Below are 16,536 nucleotides of genomic sequence, written 5' to 3' on the forward strand. Positions count from 1 at the left end.
CTTGGATCACGTATCATTTACTCTCTCTGTAAAGAGTCACTGTGGGGGTAAAAACCACCCACCTATCAAAGGGGTGGTTAGGGGTGAAGAAACAGTGTAGCCCACAACACGAGAATATCCATACTTTAGTCATCCAGTATTTGAAAGTGAGAGCATTAGGGACAAGCAACAAATTTTACACATAATTTCAAACCTTTATGTAACTTTTCCTCACTGACAACACCCACAAAATGATCAATGGAATAATGTTTATCACCTACTATGTTTTCACTGTTCATGCAGTAAAACTGCCACAAGAAGTGTGACGTTTCAATTTATTGCTTCTTTACTACTAGCTGTACTTGTTACACATTTTGCAGACAGTATTCACATATACCACTGAATGTACCACAAAAGGCACTTCACTGTACAGCATTTAATTCAGGAGGTAACAACATAATAAACACTGACTGTGTGAAAAACTACCACATCATGCAATATGTTTACATATATTATCCTGTTGCTACTAACTCAACTGACAACACATTTTGCAGACAGCATCCACGTATGCTGCTGAATGTTCTGTTGTTGTTGTTGTTGTTGTTGTTGTTGTCTTCAGTCCTGAGACTGGTTTAATGCAGCTCTCCATGCTACTCTATCCTGTGCAAGCTTCATCATCTCCCAGTACTTACTGCAACCTACATCCTTCTGAATCTGCTTAGTGTATTCATCTCTTGGTCTCCCTCTACGATTTTTACCCACCACGCTGCCCTCCAATGCTAAATTTGTGATCCCTTGATGCCTCAGAACATGTCCTACCAACCAATCCCTTCTTCTTGTCAAGTTGTGCCACAAACTCCTCTTCTCCCCAATTCTATTCAATACCTCCTCATTAGTTATGTGATCTACCCATCTAATCTTCAGCATTCTTCTGTAGCACCACATTTCGAAAGCTTCTATTCTCTGCTTGTCCAAACTATTTATCATCCATGTTTCACTTCCATACATGGCTACACTCCATACAAATACTTTCAGAAACGACTTCCTGACACTTAAATCTATACTCGATGTTAACAAATTTCTCTTCTTCAGAAACGCTTTCCTTGCCATTGTTAGTCTACATTTTATATCCTCTCTACTTCAACCATCATCAGTTATTTTGCTTCCCAAATAGCAAAACTCCTTTACTACTTTAAGCGTCTCATTTCCTAATCTAATTCCCTCAGCATCACCCGATTTAATTTGACTACATTCCATTATCCTCGTTTGGCTTTTGTTGATGTTCATCTTATATCCTCCTTTCAAGACACTGTCCATTCTGTTCAACTGCTCTTCCAAGTCCTTTGCTGTCTCTGACAGAATTACAATGTCATCAGCAAACCTCAAAGTTTTTATTTCTTCTCCATTGACTTTAATACCCACTCCGAATTTTTCTTTTGTTTCCTTTACTGCTTGCTCAATATACTGATTGAATAGCATCGGGGAGAGGCTACAACCCTGTCTCACTCCCTTCCCAACCACTGCTTCCCTTTCATGCCCCTCGACTCTTACAACTACCATCTGGTTTCTGTACAAATTGTAAATAGCCTTTCGTTCCCTGTATTTTACCCCTGCCACCTTCAGAATTTGAAAGAGAGTATTCTAGTCAACACTGTCAAAAGCTTTCTCCAAGTCTACAAATGCTAGAAATGTAGGTTTGCCTTTCCTTAATCTATGTTCTAAGGTAAGTCGTAGGGTCAGTATTGCCTCACGTGTTCCAACATTTCTGCGGAATCCAAACTGATCTTTGCCGAGGTCAGCTTCTACCAGTTTTTCCATTCGTCTGTAAAGAATACGCGTTAGTATTTTGCAGCAGTGACTTATTAAACTGATAGTTCGGTAATTTTCACATCTGTCAACACCTGCTTTCTTTGGGATTGGAATTATTATATTCTTCTTGAAGTCTGAGGGTATTTCGCCTGTCTCATACATCCTGCTCACCAGACGGTAGAGTGTTGTCAGAACTGGCTCTCCCAAGGCTGTCAGTAGTTCCAATGGAATGTTGTCTACTCCCGGGGCCTTGTTTCGACTCAGGTCTTTCAGTGCTCTGTCAAACTCTTCACGCAGTATTGTATCTCCCATTTCATCTTCTTCTACATCCTCTTCCATTTCCATAATATTGTCCTCAAGTACATCACCCTTGTATAGACCCTCTATATACTCCTTCCACCTTTCTGCTTTCCCTTCTTTGCTAAGAACTGGGACCGAGTGAGGTGGCGCAGTGGTTAGCACACTGGACTCACGTTTGGGAGGACGATGGTTCAATCCCGTCTCCGGCCATCCTGATTTAGGTTTTCCGTGATTTCCCTAAATCGCTTCAGGCAAATGCCGGGATGGTTCCTTTGAAAGGGCACGGCCGATTTCCTTCCCCATCCTTACCTCGCCCGAGCTTGCGCTCCATCTCTAATGACCTCGTTGTCGACGGGACGTTAAACACTAATCTCCTCCTCCTCCTCCCTAAGAACTGGGTTTCCATCTGAGCTCTTGATATTCATACAAGTGGCTTTCTTTTCTCCAAAGGTCACTTTAATTTTCCTGTATGCTGTATCTATCTTACCCCTAGTGAGATAAGCCTCTACATCCTTACATTTGTCCTCTAGCCATCCCTGCTTAGCCATTTTGCACTTCCTGTCGATCTCATTTTTGAGATATTTGTATCCCCTTTTGCCTGCTTCATTTACTGCATTTTTATATTTTCTCCTTTCATCAATTAAATTCAATATTTCTTCTGTTACCCAAGGATTTCTACTAGCCCTCTTCTTTTTACCTACTTGATCCTCTGCTGCCTTTACTACTTCATCCCTCAGAGCTACCTATTCTTCTTCTACTGTATTTCTTTCCCCAATTCCTGTCAATTGTTTCCTTATGCTCTCCCTGAAACTCTGTACAACCTCTGGTTTAGTCAGTTTATCCAGGTCCCATCTCCTTAAATTCCTACCTTTTTGCAGTTTCTTCAGTTTTAATCTACAGTTCATAACCAATAGATTGTGGTCAGAGTCCACATCTGCCCCTGGAAATGTCTTACAATTTAAAACCTGGTTCCTAAATCTCTGTCTTACCATTATATAATCTATCTGATATCTTCTAGTATCTCCAGGATTCTTCCACGTGTACAACCTTCTTTTATGATTCTTGAACCAAGTGTTAGTTATAATTAAGTTATGCTCTGTGCAAAATTCTACCAGACGGCTTCCTCTTTCATTTCTCTCCCCCAATCCATATTCACCCACTATGTTTCCTTCTCTCCCTTTTCCTACTGACGAATTCCAGTCACCCATGACTATTAAATTTACATTTCCCTTGACTACCTGAATAATTTCTTTTATCTCATGATACATTTCTTCAATTTCTTCATCTGCAGAGCTAGTTGACATATAAACTTGTAATACTGTAGTAGGCATGGGCTTCGTGTCTATCTTGGCCACAATAATGCGTTCACTATGCTGTTGGTAGTAGCTTACCCACACTCCAATTTTTTTATTCATTATTAAAACTACTCCTGCATTACCCCTATTTGATTTTGTATTTATAAACCTGTATTCACCTGATCAAAAGTCTTGTTCCTCCTGCCACCGAACTTCACTAATTCCTACTATATCTAACTTCAACCTATCCATTTCCCTTTTTAAATTTTCTACCTACCTGCCCGATTAAGGGATCTGACATTCCACGCTCCAATCTGTAGAACGCCAGTTTTCTTTCTCCTGATAACGACGTCCTCCTGAGTAGTCCCCGCCCAGAGATCCGAATGGGGGACTATTTTACCTCCAGAATATTTTACCCAAGAGGACGCCATCATCATTTAACCATACAGTAAAGCTGCACGCCCTCGGGAAAAATTACGGCTGTAGTTTCCCCTTGCTTTCAGCCATTCGCAGTACCAGCACAGCAAGGCCGTTTTGGTTAGTGTTGCAAGGCCAGATCATTCAATTATCCAGACTGTTGCTCCTGCAACTACTTAAAAGGCTGCTGCCCCTCTTCAGGAACCACACGTTTGTCTGGCCTCTCAACAGATACCCCTCCGTTGTGGTTGCACCTACGGTACGGCCATCTGTATTGCTGAGGCACGCAAGCCTCCCCACCAACGGCACGGTCCATGGTTCATGGGGGTTCCTACACAAATATACATTTTTGGCACAGTTCAGGAGATGTAGCATCATAAACACAGAGATGCATGAGAAACTGTTGCATCAAGCATTATGTTTTAATCTATTACTCCTTTATTATTAACTCTATTCAAACACATTTTGCAGGCAGTAGGCACATATACTACTGGGTTTACCTGCAAAATTATATCATTGTACAGACATAGTTCAGCAGATATGACATCACAAACATTAAGCTGCATGAAAATGCAGAATGGAATTCACTAGACATACAATTGAAATATGTGCACAAATATGCAACAAGCAAAGCCAGAGGTAAAAAGCTCATCCTAATGCCCTGGAATGATTTCAAGCAAATTCAGCACACATACTTCTTACAGTTTGGAAAGAAATACTGTAGAAGTAAGAACCACCAGCCTCCGATTGGGATGAGTGTGATAATGTGGAGAGAAAAGGAAGATAAGAGGACAAAGAAACAACAAGGAGAAGGAGGAGATAAACACAGACAGGAGAAGGAAGAGTGGACAGTGTTAGGGGAGGAGGGAATAGACAGGGAGACGAGAAGAGAAGGAAATGGGCAGAGACAGTGGAGGGAGGAGACAGGCAGAGAGATTCAGGAGGAGGAAGTGAACAAATGAGGAGAGAGGGGAGGAGGAAATAGACAGAGAAAGAGAAGAGGAGAAGATGGGCAAAGACAGGAGGAGGAGGAAACAGGCAGTGAGGTATGTCTGAGTCTGCATCTATATATGTGTATGGTACCTGTTCTTTCAGACATGTCAGAAAGAACAGACAAAATGGTGGAGCATGACAGCTGTGAAGAATGAAATTTCAAAGAATTACAAACATCAGCTATGTATGGGAGATTGACAGAATCAACAGGGAGAGTTGAAAATTTGTGCCCGACCAGGATTTGAACACAGGATCTCCTGCTTACTAGGAAGTTGTTCTAACCCCTAAGCAACCAAGAACACAGAAATTAATGTGGCTGTACAGTCTTACCCCAAGCAGGCCTCAGCAGACTCACATTTTCAACTTACTCCACACACTACAAAAGGGAGGAGGAGATAAACAGACAGAGAAGGAAAAGGATGGAGAAAGGGAAGAGGAAGAGATAAACAGAGAAAGGGGAGAGCAGGAGATACACTAATAGAAGATTGGAATAAATAAATAACCCGAGCAATGCGGGGTTTCTCTAGTCATAAAATAAAACTGTTCAAGTAAGCTCAGATTCATTCACAAATATAATTCATTACCTGTATGTCTTGTTAGAAGTGGTGATCCTCCACAACTGCTATAAGGTGGTGGCCGCATGTTAACAGGTCCTGATAAAGGTCGCTCAGTTTTCAGAACTTCACCTGTTAACAAGATTTGTATAACCAAATATGATTACAGGAAATAAGTACATCATACATTAATCTTGCACTCCAAGAAGACTCTTGATGGAAGTGGCTGAGTGAATAGAAAGCAAATGATGTAGACTGGTACCGCCCAGTTTCTGATTGCAATAAGTGTTAGTTGTGGATTATGTAATATTTAAAGTATCTAATGTATCATTTACAAGATGCTTCCAAAGCCCCTCCTGTCATTTCAATGATAGGTAATTCCCGTCACTTGTTCTTTCATAGACATAGATGCATCAAACAGACTGTTCTCTGGTTGCTAAAGATTGGAAGAAATCAGCCAAACAGTGATTGATGTCATCTGAGTTTCTTTTATTCTGCAACTCTCATCAGCCACTTTGACAAGAGTCTTAAGTACATATATTGTACCATACACTAAAACAATTTTTAAAATATGACAAATTATGAATGGGGATATCGACCTTAGTCACTATGGGAACATCTAGGTGGCAAATTCAACACACATTACAGTGGAACTTCGATTTTACATTCTCCGATTTTAGGTTTTTTGTGAGTCTACACCATAAATTCATATCACCTGTGGAAAACCCATAAGATCAATGCTGAAAATTACACAATTTTGCGTGTCTTCCTAATAAAGTTTACCTCAATTCTATGTTCTTACTTGACACCTCACTTTACTTCATCCTATTGACATTTGATGTGACTGAAGGAGTTATAAGTGACACAAAAGACAGATGGTTCACACTTGCAACATTTAGCTTTACTGTGCAATTATGATACAACTACTGCTAGACGGTAGCAGCAATGAAAAAACAGGACAGTCAACGTGAAGTGTTTTGGACTGAGCCAATTCATGGCAAAAGGGCCCAGCTACCACTTTTTATTGTGTCAGTTATAATGCAGTCTTGTCTTTTTGCATGTATTTCCAATGTACTGTATTCAGCAACAATTTCAATCATCAATCTTTTAAATTCAAACACTCAGTCTCGAAGAATGTGATAGGTCATATCAAGTATATTTCACACTACTTTTTGCAGGCACTGATGTAATCGTGACATAGTGGCACCGTGAAGGTGACCAGAAACAAGACTATCAATTTGCCAATTGCTATAGTGCTGAGTTGATGTTTATGGATGTGTTAATGACAGGAGAATTTCAGTTGTAGCACGAACTTTTCATGGGAATTGAGACAAGGAAGTTGACTGTATAAAAGGGGTTTTTAACACATGTAAAGTGAGCTCGCATGCTGGATACACTAGGGGTCAATGCATTAACATCACCAGAGCATGCTGCACTGCTATTGGCTATACAACAAAAAACAAACACTCCCACAGGTTAGATTCTGATGCCTTTCACTGTACTTCACAGTTTTCAGTTTAATTCACCATGTTCATCAATATTTGCTTTTTTCTGGGTGAGCACAATGGAAAGGTCTCTCAAAAACAATTTTAACGTATGATTTGTAGTCAGCATGTTCGTAAATAGCTCAATTATCTTGTACCCAGGTACCAATATCAATTTTCTGATGAGTTTTTACTTGCCGTTACATGTCTGTGATTTTTTAAGAACTGATGACATTCATTATCACGAATTACTATATAAAGATTGTACTGAACATTTAGTTTTCTTCACTTACACAGATTTTGTACAATGTATTGGAGATGATAATAAGTTTTAATCATATATGGCAGTTACATCTGTTTTTACTAATATTTTGGGGATTTTAACTTTTTCATCAATTTTGATTTGCGTTTTTTAAGTCTGAACCACACAAAAACGTAAAATAAGGGTTTCACTGTAATCACAACTGTAAGGGTAAGTTTCCAAAGAAGGAATAAGAAACACACCAAAAAGAAAAGCCAAAAACTTCAACACACCAATCTATAAGATCAAGGGTGGCAAGACAATAGCTCCAGTTAAATGTTATTTGTTTACTGCTCATGAGTGCACATAAAATATATATACTAGTCCCTCAGCTTTACAGCCACTTTTTACATGTCCTGCCATTCACACTTTTCCATAACCATGTCGGTACTGATTTTTCTTGTAATTTTTAAACAAAAATATCTGTCTTCTGAAGGTTCATAATATTCACTTTATATTATAGTCTCTTGCTTCTGCATCTATATATCTATTCCATAAGCCACCATACGGTGTGTACTTGCAGAGTGAGGGTAAAACAAGTTTCTATATGCCTTAATAGGAGCCCTAATTTCTCTTATCTTATATTCATAAGTTATGCTAAACATATGTTGGTGGCAGTAGAACTGTTCTGCAGTCAGCTCCAAATGCCAGTTCTCTAAATTTTCTCAACAGTGTTCCTCAAAAAGAACATTGCCTTCCCTACAGAGTTTCCCATTTGAGTTCTCAAAGCACCTCCATAATACTTGCATGTTGTTCGAATCTACTAGTAATAAATCTAGCAGCTCGCCTCTGAATAGCTTCGATGTTTTCCTTCAATCTGACCTGTTGTGGATCCCAAACAGTCAAACAGTACTCAAGAATCAGTCACACTAGTGTCCTATATGTGGTCCCCTTTACAGATGAACCACAGTTTCCTAAAATTCTCCCCATGAACCCAAGCCAACCACTCACTTTCCTTACTACAATCCTTATATGCCCATTCTATTTCATATCACTTTGCAACATTATGCCTCAATACTCAATTGACATGGCTGTGTCAAGCAGCACACTACTAATGCTGTTTTCAACCATTACAGGTTTGTTCTACATTTAAATCTAGCTGCTGTTCATCACACCAACTAGAAATCTTGTCTAAGTCATCTTGTATCCTCCTCCAGTCACTCAACAATGACATCTTCCCGCACACCACAGCATTATCAGCAAATGATCACAGATTGGTGCTGACCCTGTCCAACAGATCATTTATATTTAAGTAGATATAAAATGATAGTGGACCTATCACACTTGCATGGGGCACTCCTGACAACACCCTTGTTCACTGTCGAATACAACGTACTGGGGTCTGTTACTTGAGAAGTCTTCGAGCCATACTCATGTATTTGGGAACCTATTCCATGTGTTCATACCTTTGGTAACAGTCTGCAGTGGGGCACCATGTTGAATGCTTGTCGGAAATCTATGAAGATGGAATCTGCCTGTTGCCCTTCATCCATAGTGTGCAGGGTATCTCATGAGAAAAGGTTAAGATGAGTTTCGCGCAAGTGATGCTTTCTAAACCTGTGCTGATTCATGACAGAAGTTTTTCCATCTCAAGGAAATTTATTATATTTGAACTGAGAATATGTTCAATAATTTTCAAGCAAACTGATGTTAAGGATACTAATCTGTAATTTTGTGGGTCCATTCTTTTGTCCTTCTTATATACCGGAGTCATCTATGCTTTTTTTCCAATAACTCGAGATTTCGTGCTCGGTAAAAGATTAGTAATTAATGTAAGCTTCGTAAGGAGCCAATGCCATAGAGAACTCTTTGTAAAAGCAAATTAGAATTCCCTATAGACCTGGAGACATATTTGCTTTTAACCCTTTCAGTTGCTTCTCTAAGCTGGAGATGCTTACTATTATGTCCTCCATAAGGGAGTCTGTGAGATAGTCAAATGACAGTATGTCTGTTAAGATTCTCCTCTTGTATGAACATTATCTTAAATACAAAACCGAAAACTTCAGCTTTCTGTTTGCTATCTTCTATTGCAACACCAGACTGGTCAACAAGTTACTGGATAGAGGCCTTAAGACCCACTAAGCAGTTTTAGGAAGGACCAGAATTTTCTCAGATTCTTGGCAAGATCTTTTGCCAAGGTATGAAGGTATCCGATGTTGTATACTTTGTGCATAAATTTTTTTAGAGATGCACGAATTACTACTAACTTTTGCCTGTCGTCATTTGTGCTTTCCCTTTTGAACTGAGGGTGCAACACCTTTGCTTCCTCAGCATTTTCTGAATTTCGTTGTTAAATCACAGTGGATCTTTTCCATCCATAATCTACTTACTCAGCACATACTTCTCCAGAGCACAATTTACAAACTGTTTAAATCTTGTCCATAAATCTTCTACATCCATCATACAGGAACTAAATGATGCTTCAGTGCAACATGGAAAGCGTTTTTAAAGTATCATAAAAAAACCTGAACTGCAAGCCATAGGTTATAGATTGTCATTTCTGCATTACAGATAACTGACTCCATAGATCTGAATGTAGAATTGACTTACTTATCCCATTTTCATTCATTAATCAGCTATGGCATCTTTTTCTAGTGTAACTTTTCATTGAGGAAGAAACGGTTTGTGGTACAGAAGAACGTACTGAAGATGGTATGTGGTGTTCTTGTGTACAACTCTAAATAGTTGGGTGTACTGATAACACTCACAGCAATTCTCATAAAAATAATTCTAGAAAGAGGAAGAATTTAAAAACCATCCAGCACCCAGCATTAGTGTTGCACAGAAAGGAGTAAGCAATTTAGTGAACAAAACTCTGACCACATACCGAGCGGTAACCGAACTTTATCTAACAGATAATACAAATTAATTTCAAATACAAACTGAAATAATGTCTGCTTAACATCACTTCCCACTGTGCTCAAGAATTTCTGAAATGTGTTCTATCATGTAAATGGTCAACATGTTTGCATTTTTTCCTAAAAAAATGTATTACAGTGGTAAATGGACTCATTCCACATTATAACAGGAGCAATTACTCCTCAAATATAATATATAGAACAAGGCAAATAACTAACAAACATGTTACACCATAGTGTAAATGCAGGTAGAACAAAAATACCACAGGAAACAACTTTTTTGTAACATCTTTCATCATTAAGAGAGATAAGTAAGCATGTTATACTAGTATGGCAGAGCTAATCACACCTAAAATAAACATTCTGTCCATATACAGCCTAAGCAAAAACTCCCACAAATTGTATTTGTGCTACTGACGAAGCATGTCAAATTCAAAACCATGTGCTGCCACATTTGTCATGAAACTTATCACTAAATACAAACAGACAGTCCCCAAGAAAAACTGTTGCCAGTTGACAATGTGCATTAAATCTTGTCCAGAAAATTACCTCTCTCCCTCCCTCTCTCTCTCTCTCTCTCTCTCTCTCTCTCTCTCTCTCTCTCTCTCTCTCTCTCTCTCTTAATTAACACATGAAAAGAATGTCTTTACCAGGGTTGGTTTGAGAACATTTTTTCACACAAATGGCATATCCATTTCACATCCTGCCCTTTCCTACCTCAGACATTAGTTGTCTCATTTGTGGACCCTTGTTTACTGAACATTTTTAAATCTGTTATCATATGCTTTCACTTGTGTCTGTTTTTAGTATTAATTACAATACAGTCTGCACATAAAATTTGCACCTCTGATAAGCCTTTCAGCTTGGCGTCACAAGCAGATGTCTGAGTCATTTGGGCCTTAAACTGGCCCTGGTCTTAAGGCACTAATTTCTCCCCATGAACTAGGAGTAATGAGGAAAAATTAAAAACAAGAAAGGGAACACTGAGAGACACTACAAGTGTTATCTTAACAGAACCACAGTTACTACTGTCAGAGGTCACTCCTGATTTGAATAGGCCCTTACTGTCGTTTTACTCTGGTAGTCATTCATGGTATTACTAATTTTACTGACTACTTCATCTTTCCAGGTATTTGAATCAATCTTGCTCTCAGTCTCACTGTCAGCCTTCTATCTGTTCTTTTTATTTCTGTCCTGGCATTCTCTATTCTCTATCTGCCCAAACCAGGGCTCATCCTCGTGAACAGTTAATAAATTCTTACATAAGATTTGTCAGAAAATTACACAATTCACTGGCAGCAGGAAGATACATCCTAGAGCCAAACACCAACAGAAATTTTGGCACACACAATGTGTTTGGACTGCACTGTTTGGGTCAGTAGGCTGTTTTCTGGTTCTGATTTTATGCTCTGTATAGACAACCTCTATCCTGCAGGACTTCCCCACAGGTGAAGCAGAAATCCTTGGGTTTTCGCCCATTCTCGCCAAACTTTGACCGTTACCTGTATACATATATGATGCAACCTTTAGAAAATCAGCATGTAGTACAATATACATGGACATTGGTGCACAGTGTTCTGGTGAAGATGTGTTAAAAGGATGATATCAAGGCATTTTTAATGATGATGATAATGATAATGACAGTAATGTAACAAAACATAAATTTTTTTTTAACTTTACACTTTCAAACTGACAAACAAGAAAGGCCAGGATTTATCCTGTGTATCACTACAATCTCTATGGGCAGCAATAAGTCTCCTGGTGGAAGTTAATGGTTACAGCAACTTCCAAGCATTTGAAGAGTATAAAGAAGTGCACCATCAATATATCCTAGCTGAGTGAACCATTCATTTGTGAAACTAAGGAACTATGCCAGAAGAGGTAATACTAAGCATTTCAATGTACCGTATTTACTCGAATCTAAGCCGCACTTTTTTCCGGTTTTTGTAATCCAAAAAACTGCCTGCGGCTTAGAATCGAGTGCAAAGCAAGCGGAAGTTCTGAAAAATGTTGGTAGGTGCCGCCACAACTAACTTCTGCCATCGAATATATGTAGCGCTACACAGGCATGCTTTGCAGACACAAAGATAAATACTGGCGCCAAAACCTCTGTGTCAGTAAATAAATTAAAAAAAAAAAAAGGTGGAAGACAAGCTTTTTTTCCTCCGCCCCGAGTTTCGACCACTGCATTTTCATACATTATCCATCGAAGTAAATACAAATTCTGTATTGTTCATCTTTGAATGTTGCAGCGTTTCAATGTACTACGAAAATCCGACTGGCAAGACTGTTAAGGATGTTTGTCAATATGGCCTACTCTACGTTCTGAATTTGTTCCTACCTGTGAGAAGAGATGGTTGCTAATAGGAACTTTTATGAATTGTGAATCACATGCAGTATTCTCTTCACCATAAGAATAATACGAATATAAACATTTTGCCATGTATTCTTTCGTGTTTGCTGCTATCTCATTTAAATTCTGTCTGCCTAATAAACTACGAAACTAGAGTGAGACAACAGCAAACGCGGAAGAATATACATATCATGTCATGTTTATATTCGTATTATTCTTAAGCGTAATAGTGATACAGTCAGAAATGAAGCAGGGCAATTGACTAGATTTTTGAATCTAAGATGACTAATTTCTGTGCAGAATGTAATGTACTAAACAGGCGTCTGCAAAGATTTTCAAACGGAGAAAAATTTTCGCTAAACTCTCGTTTTAATTGTAAGCGGCGGTAGCACGCACAAAAGCAAGCCATACCGCGAGCGGCGACAGGCCGTAAACACTCAGAATGCGACAAACAATGCGTGACACGGTACAGTAATGCATCTTCAGCTTAGAGTGACGTAAACACCTACAACAAAGAGAACGGCACTCATCATATCAAAGAAAATTAAGCAATCAATTCAAACCAGACGAAGCACATGGAAAAGGAAGGGTACCCGTATAAATACAGACGGAATGCCTGACACATAGCAATGGCTACCTGGTAAAGCTTAACCGCTAAGCTTACGACTCGAACCAAACTACTGTAACTGTATCATCATTCATTCGACCTAAATTGTGTCTCATATTACAATGAACCAACTTTGTTTCGATTTGGAGGTGCGGCCTAAAACTTTTCTCTCCCCTTGAATTTCGAGTCTCGAATTTCAGGTGGGGCTTAGATTCGGGAAACTTTTTTCCTTGATTTCGAGTCTCATTTTTCAGGTGCGGCTTAGAATCGAATGCGGCTTAGATTCGAGTAAATACGGTAAATAATAATAATAATGTTTTGATTATCAAAATAAAGAGTTGAGTACTGAAGTACACATTAAATCATTTACTTTTCTATCCTGTGATGTGTCACATTGCTGAAAAATGGGCTGATACTAAGTGAAGATTAACCACGATAATGGCCACCATTACACTGGACTCCAGTCTGGAGTGGACTACATTTCCTACTTGTGTTAAAAATATATTTATTCATTCTGTTTCTCTCTACTGAGCTCTCTGCCAGTTATAAAAGGAACCACTTTTAGACATCTAAAAGTCTATCTCTCCATAAAATAAAAGTACGTTACCTCTATTGATTCGACATGCGCCAGTTTTCCAACAGATCAGCAGGATGACACATAACACTGCTAATGGAATTCCTATCACCATGATTCCATAAAGCCAGTTAGGCCACTGGTCACCTAAAACAAATATTGTTATATAATTTTGTTATACTATGCAATGAAACAATTTTTTCAATGTAAATTTTTAACATTATATCTGAACTTTTTTAATGGCCTTGACAAATGATGACAGTGAATTACAAATGTCATACCTGGAATACTTCGGCTGCCCTCTGATTGTTGTACTTGCGTGCAGAGCTCTCTCTCCCTGCCATCTGTCAGGGGATCTGCTGCATAACTGAAAGAATGAAATAAGCAGTGAAAACTTTCATTAATCCCTCACATGCAGTATTTCTACAATCAGATACTAGGAAGACAAACAGTTCAAAAACTAAAGTATCTAAACCCATTCCAAAATTGCATCTGCTTAAAGCCTGATAATTGCCATATGTAATCAATAATGTAATGAGGAATAAGAATATGTAATACAAGTAAGTTTAATACTTATGTGTATTGAACAAAACTGTAAATAATCAAATTCACTTTATTATACATGCAAATGCTAGACATTACAAAATGTGTCAATTAGCTTACTGTTAAAAGCTGGGAAATTGAAGACTAAATCTTTCAAAAGTTTCTCTCAAGCAATGGATATGGAGCACAAAGTTGAAATGGAATATAAAGATGATGACTGATTACAATGTACTTTAGCCCTTTCGGAAAGGCTTACTTTGTGCCCAAAGCCGATAATGTTCCAGGTACAGACAAACATTCAAGGGAAACAAAAAATGGAATGGGATAGAAACATCAAAAAACAGCTAACTTAAGTAGAAATGAACTATATTCACCTAAATTTAAAATAACCTACAACAAAAGTTCCAGTTTGAATACGACTAGCACCAAGGATTTCCTTTTTGGAAGTAAGATAGAGGATGTTACTTCAACATTACAAAAGAAATTTAAAGACTGACCTTTTAAAAAAAAAAAAAAAAGCAGTGGTATGCAAAATATAAGAGTCTAGACTCCAACTAGTGTCAATGGTGTAGGGGAGGGCCTTTCAGCAACTGCTGCTGACAGCCACCTCTCTTCTGCTCTATACCCTCTCTTTGCTGTACTCACCTTGCCCCAAGTGTGTTCCCATCACAGAGTTGCCCAATACTTTCCTCTGCCCCTCACATGTGTCTATCCAGACAACAACTTATTAACAGAACTGTCAGTCTTTCCATGTGTGTGTGTGTATGTGTGTGTGTGTGTGTGCACGGGAGAGGGGGGCATATCTGTATGTGTGTGCATGTGTACGCATTTTATGTTTAATTGAAATCAACTAAGACACATCTCTTCATCATCTTGAACCTATTAGCATAAAGGATATGTTTGCAAATGATGCAACTATCTCAGACTCCGAAGACATACTACGCCATTTCCATCATTAAATACTAGGAGACCAGGACCATCACGTAAAAATGCATCTTTGTTTCCCAAAGCTCTGTAATGCAAGTGCTTCACAGGTACTTAGCCCTCAAGCAGGCATGCCTTAATCAAAACATGAGTGGGCGCATAGCGTACTTTGTACACAAGTGAAGAATAGCTGTCTATGTTACCAGGGTAAACATTTGTGAGCAAAATCACATTTCAATCTTAGTTTAATTCGACACTGATAAAATAAACTTTTATTATATCACTCTGCTGCTGCGTACAAGTATTATCTCACAGTAATGACCCACTTGAAGTGTTAAATCATACATTTGCATCAGATCCCAGTCCCAACTGCTTACTCAATCACATATTATCTCATTCATAGACACCTGCCTCATTTTTTCACATAGCTCGAGCAGAATGACATCCTCTATGCCAACCAGCACAGATTCCGAAAACATCAATCATATGAAACTTGCACATTTCTCACATGACATACTGAAAGCTAAGGATCAAGGCAGTTAGATATATGCAATATTTCTTGATTTCTGAAAAGCTTTTGACCCAGTACCAAACTTGTGCTTATTATCAAAAATACAATCCTATGGTATATCACACAAAATATGTAACAAAATACAAAGATGATGTGACTTACCAAACGAAAGCACTGGCAGGTGGATAGACACACAAACAAACACACAAAATTCAAGCTTTCGCAACAAACTGTTGCCTCATCAGGAAAGAGGGAAGGAGAGGGAAAGACCAAAGGATGTGGGTTTTAAGGGAGAGGGTAAGGAGTCATTCCAATCCCGGGAGCGGAAAGACTTACCTTAGGGGGAAAAAAGGACGGGTATACACTCGCACACACACACATATCCATCCACACATATATAGACACAAGCAGACCTGCAGACCTGTTATCTCTCTGTAACACACTGGTGTGCAAAACTTAATGATGAAAATAATTTTCACATGATATGTCACTGCCAAGTTAACATATTCTGATGAAATTTGGACCACACATAAAAAGAACTTGTACAGTATAGTACAGAGGGAAACTGAAAGAAATATGTGTGGATGGATATGTGTGTGTGTGCGCGCGAGTGTATACCCGCCCTTTTTTCCCCCTAAGGTAAGTCTTTCCGCTCCCGGGATTGGAATGACTCCTTACCCTCCTCCCTTAAAACCCACATCCTTTCGTCTTTCCCTCTCCTTCCCTCTTTCCTGATGAGGCAACAGTTTGTTGCGAAAGCTTGAATTTTGTGTGTATGTTTGTGTTTGTTTGTGTGTCTATCCACCTGCCAGCGCTTTCGTTTGGTAAGTCACATCATCTTTGTTTTTAGATGTATTTTTCCCATGTGGACTGTTTCCCTCTATTATATTATAAAAATATGTAACAAGATACATAAAAAAAAATCTACTCTCTAAGCAGCAGCAGAACACACACATAAAAAACTGTTGTAATTGGCAAGTTTTCGGAGCCAGTGGCTCCTTCTTCAGGCAGAAGGGTTGAAGGGAAAAGGAAGA

General features: G+C 38.7%; 1 protein-coding gene across 5 annotated transcripts in view; it reads right to left on the reverse strand.

Moving 5' to 3' along the window:
* The window catches only part of LOC126259795 (uncharacterized), a 113,094-nt gene that overhangs the window by 56,284 nt on the left and 40,274 nt on the right, over nucleotides 1-16,536 (reverse strand). For all 5 annotated transcript variants that reach the window (XM_049956811.1, XM_049956812.1, XM_049956813.1 and 2 more), the window contains exons 5-7: nucleotides 13,806-13,891; nucleotides 13,558-13,671; nucleotides 5,378-5,479 (exon numbers count right to left, since the gene is read on the reverse strand). In XM_049956811.1, coding sequence (XP_049812768.1) covers nucleotides 5,378-5,479; nucleotides 13,558-13,671; nucleotides 13,806-13,891 — 302 coding nt within the window. The remainder of the gene's footprint in view (nucleotides 1-5,377; nucleotides 5,480-13,557; nucleotides 13,672-13,805; nucleotides 13,892-16,536) is intronic.

Source organism: Schistocerca nitens, chromosome 5, assembly GCF_023898315.1.
Source record: "Schistocerca nitens isolate TAMUIC-IGC-003100 chromosome 5, iqSchNite1.1, whole genome shotgun sequence".
Classification (NCBI taxonomy): Eukaryota; Metazoa; Arthropoda; class Insecta; order Orthoptera; family Acrididae; genus Schistocerca; species Schistocerca nitens.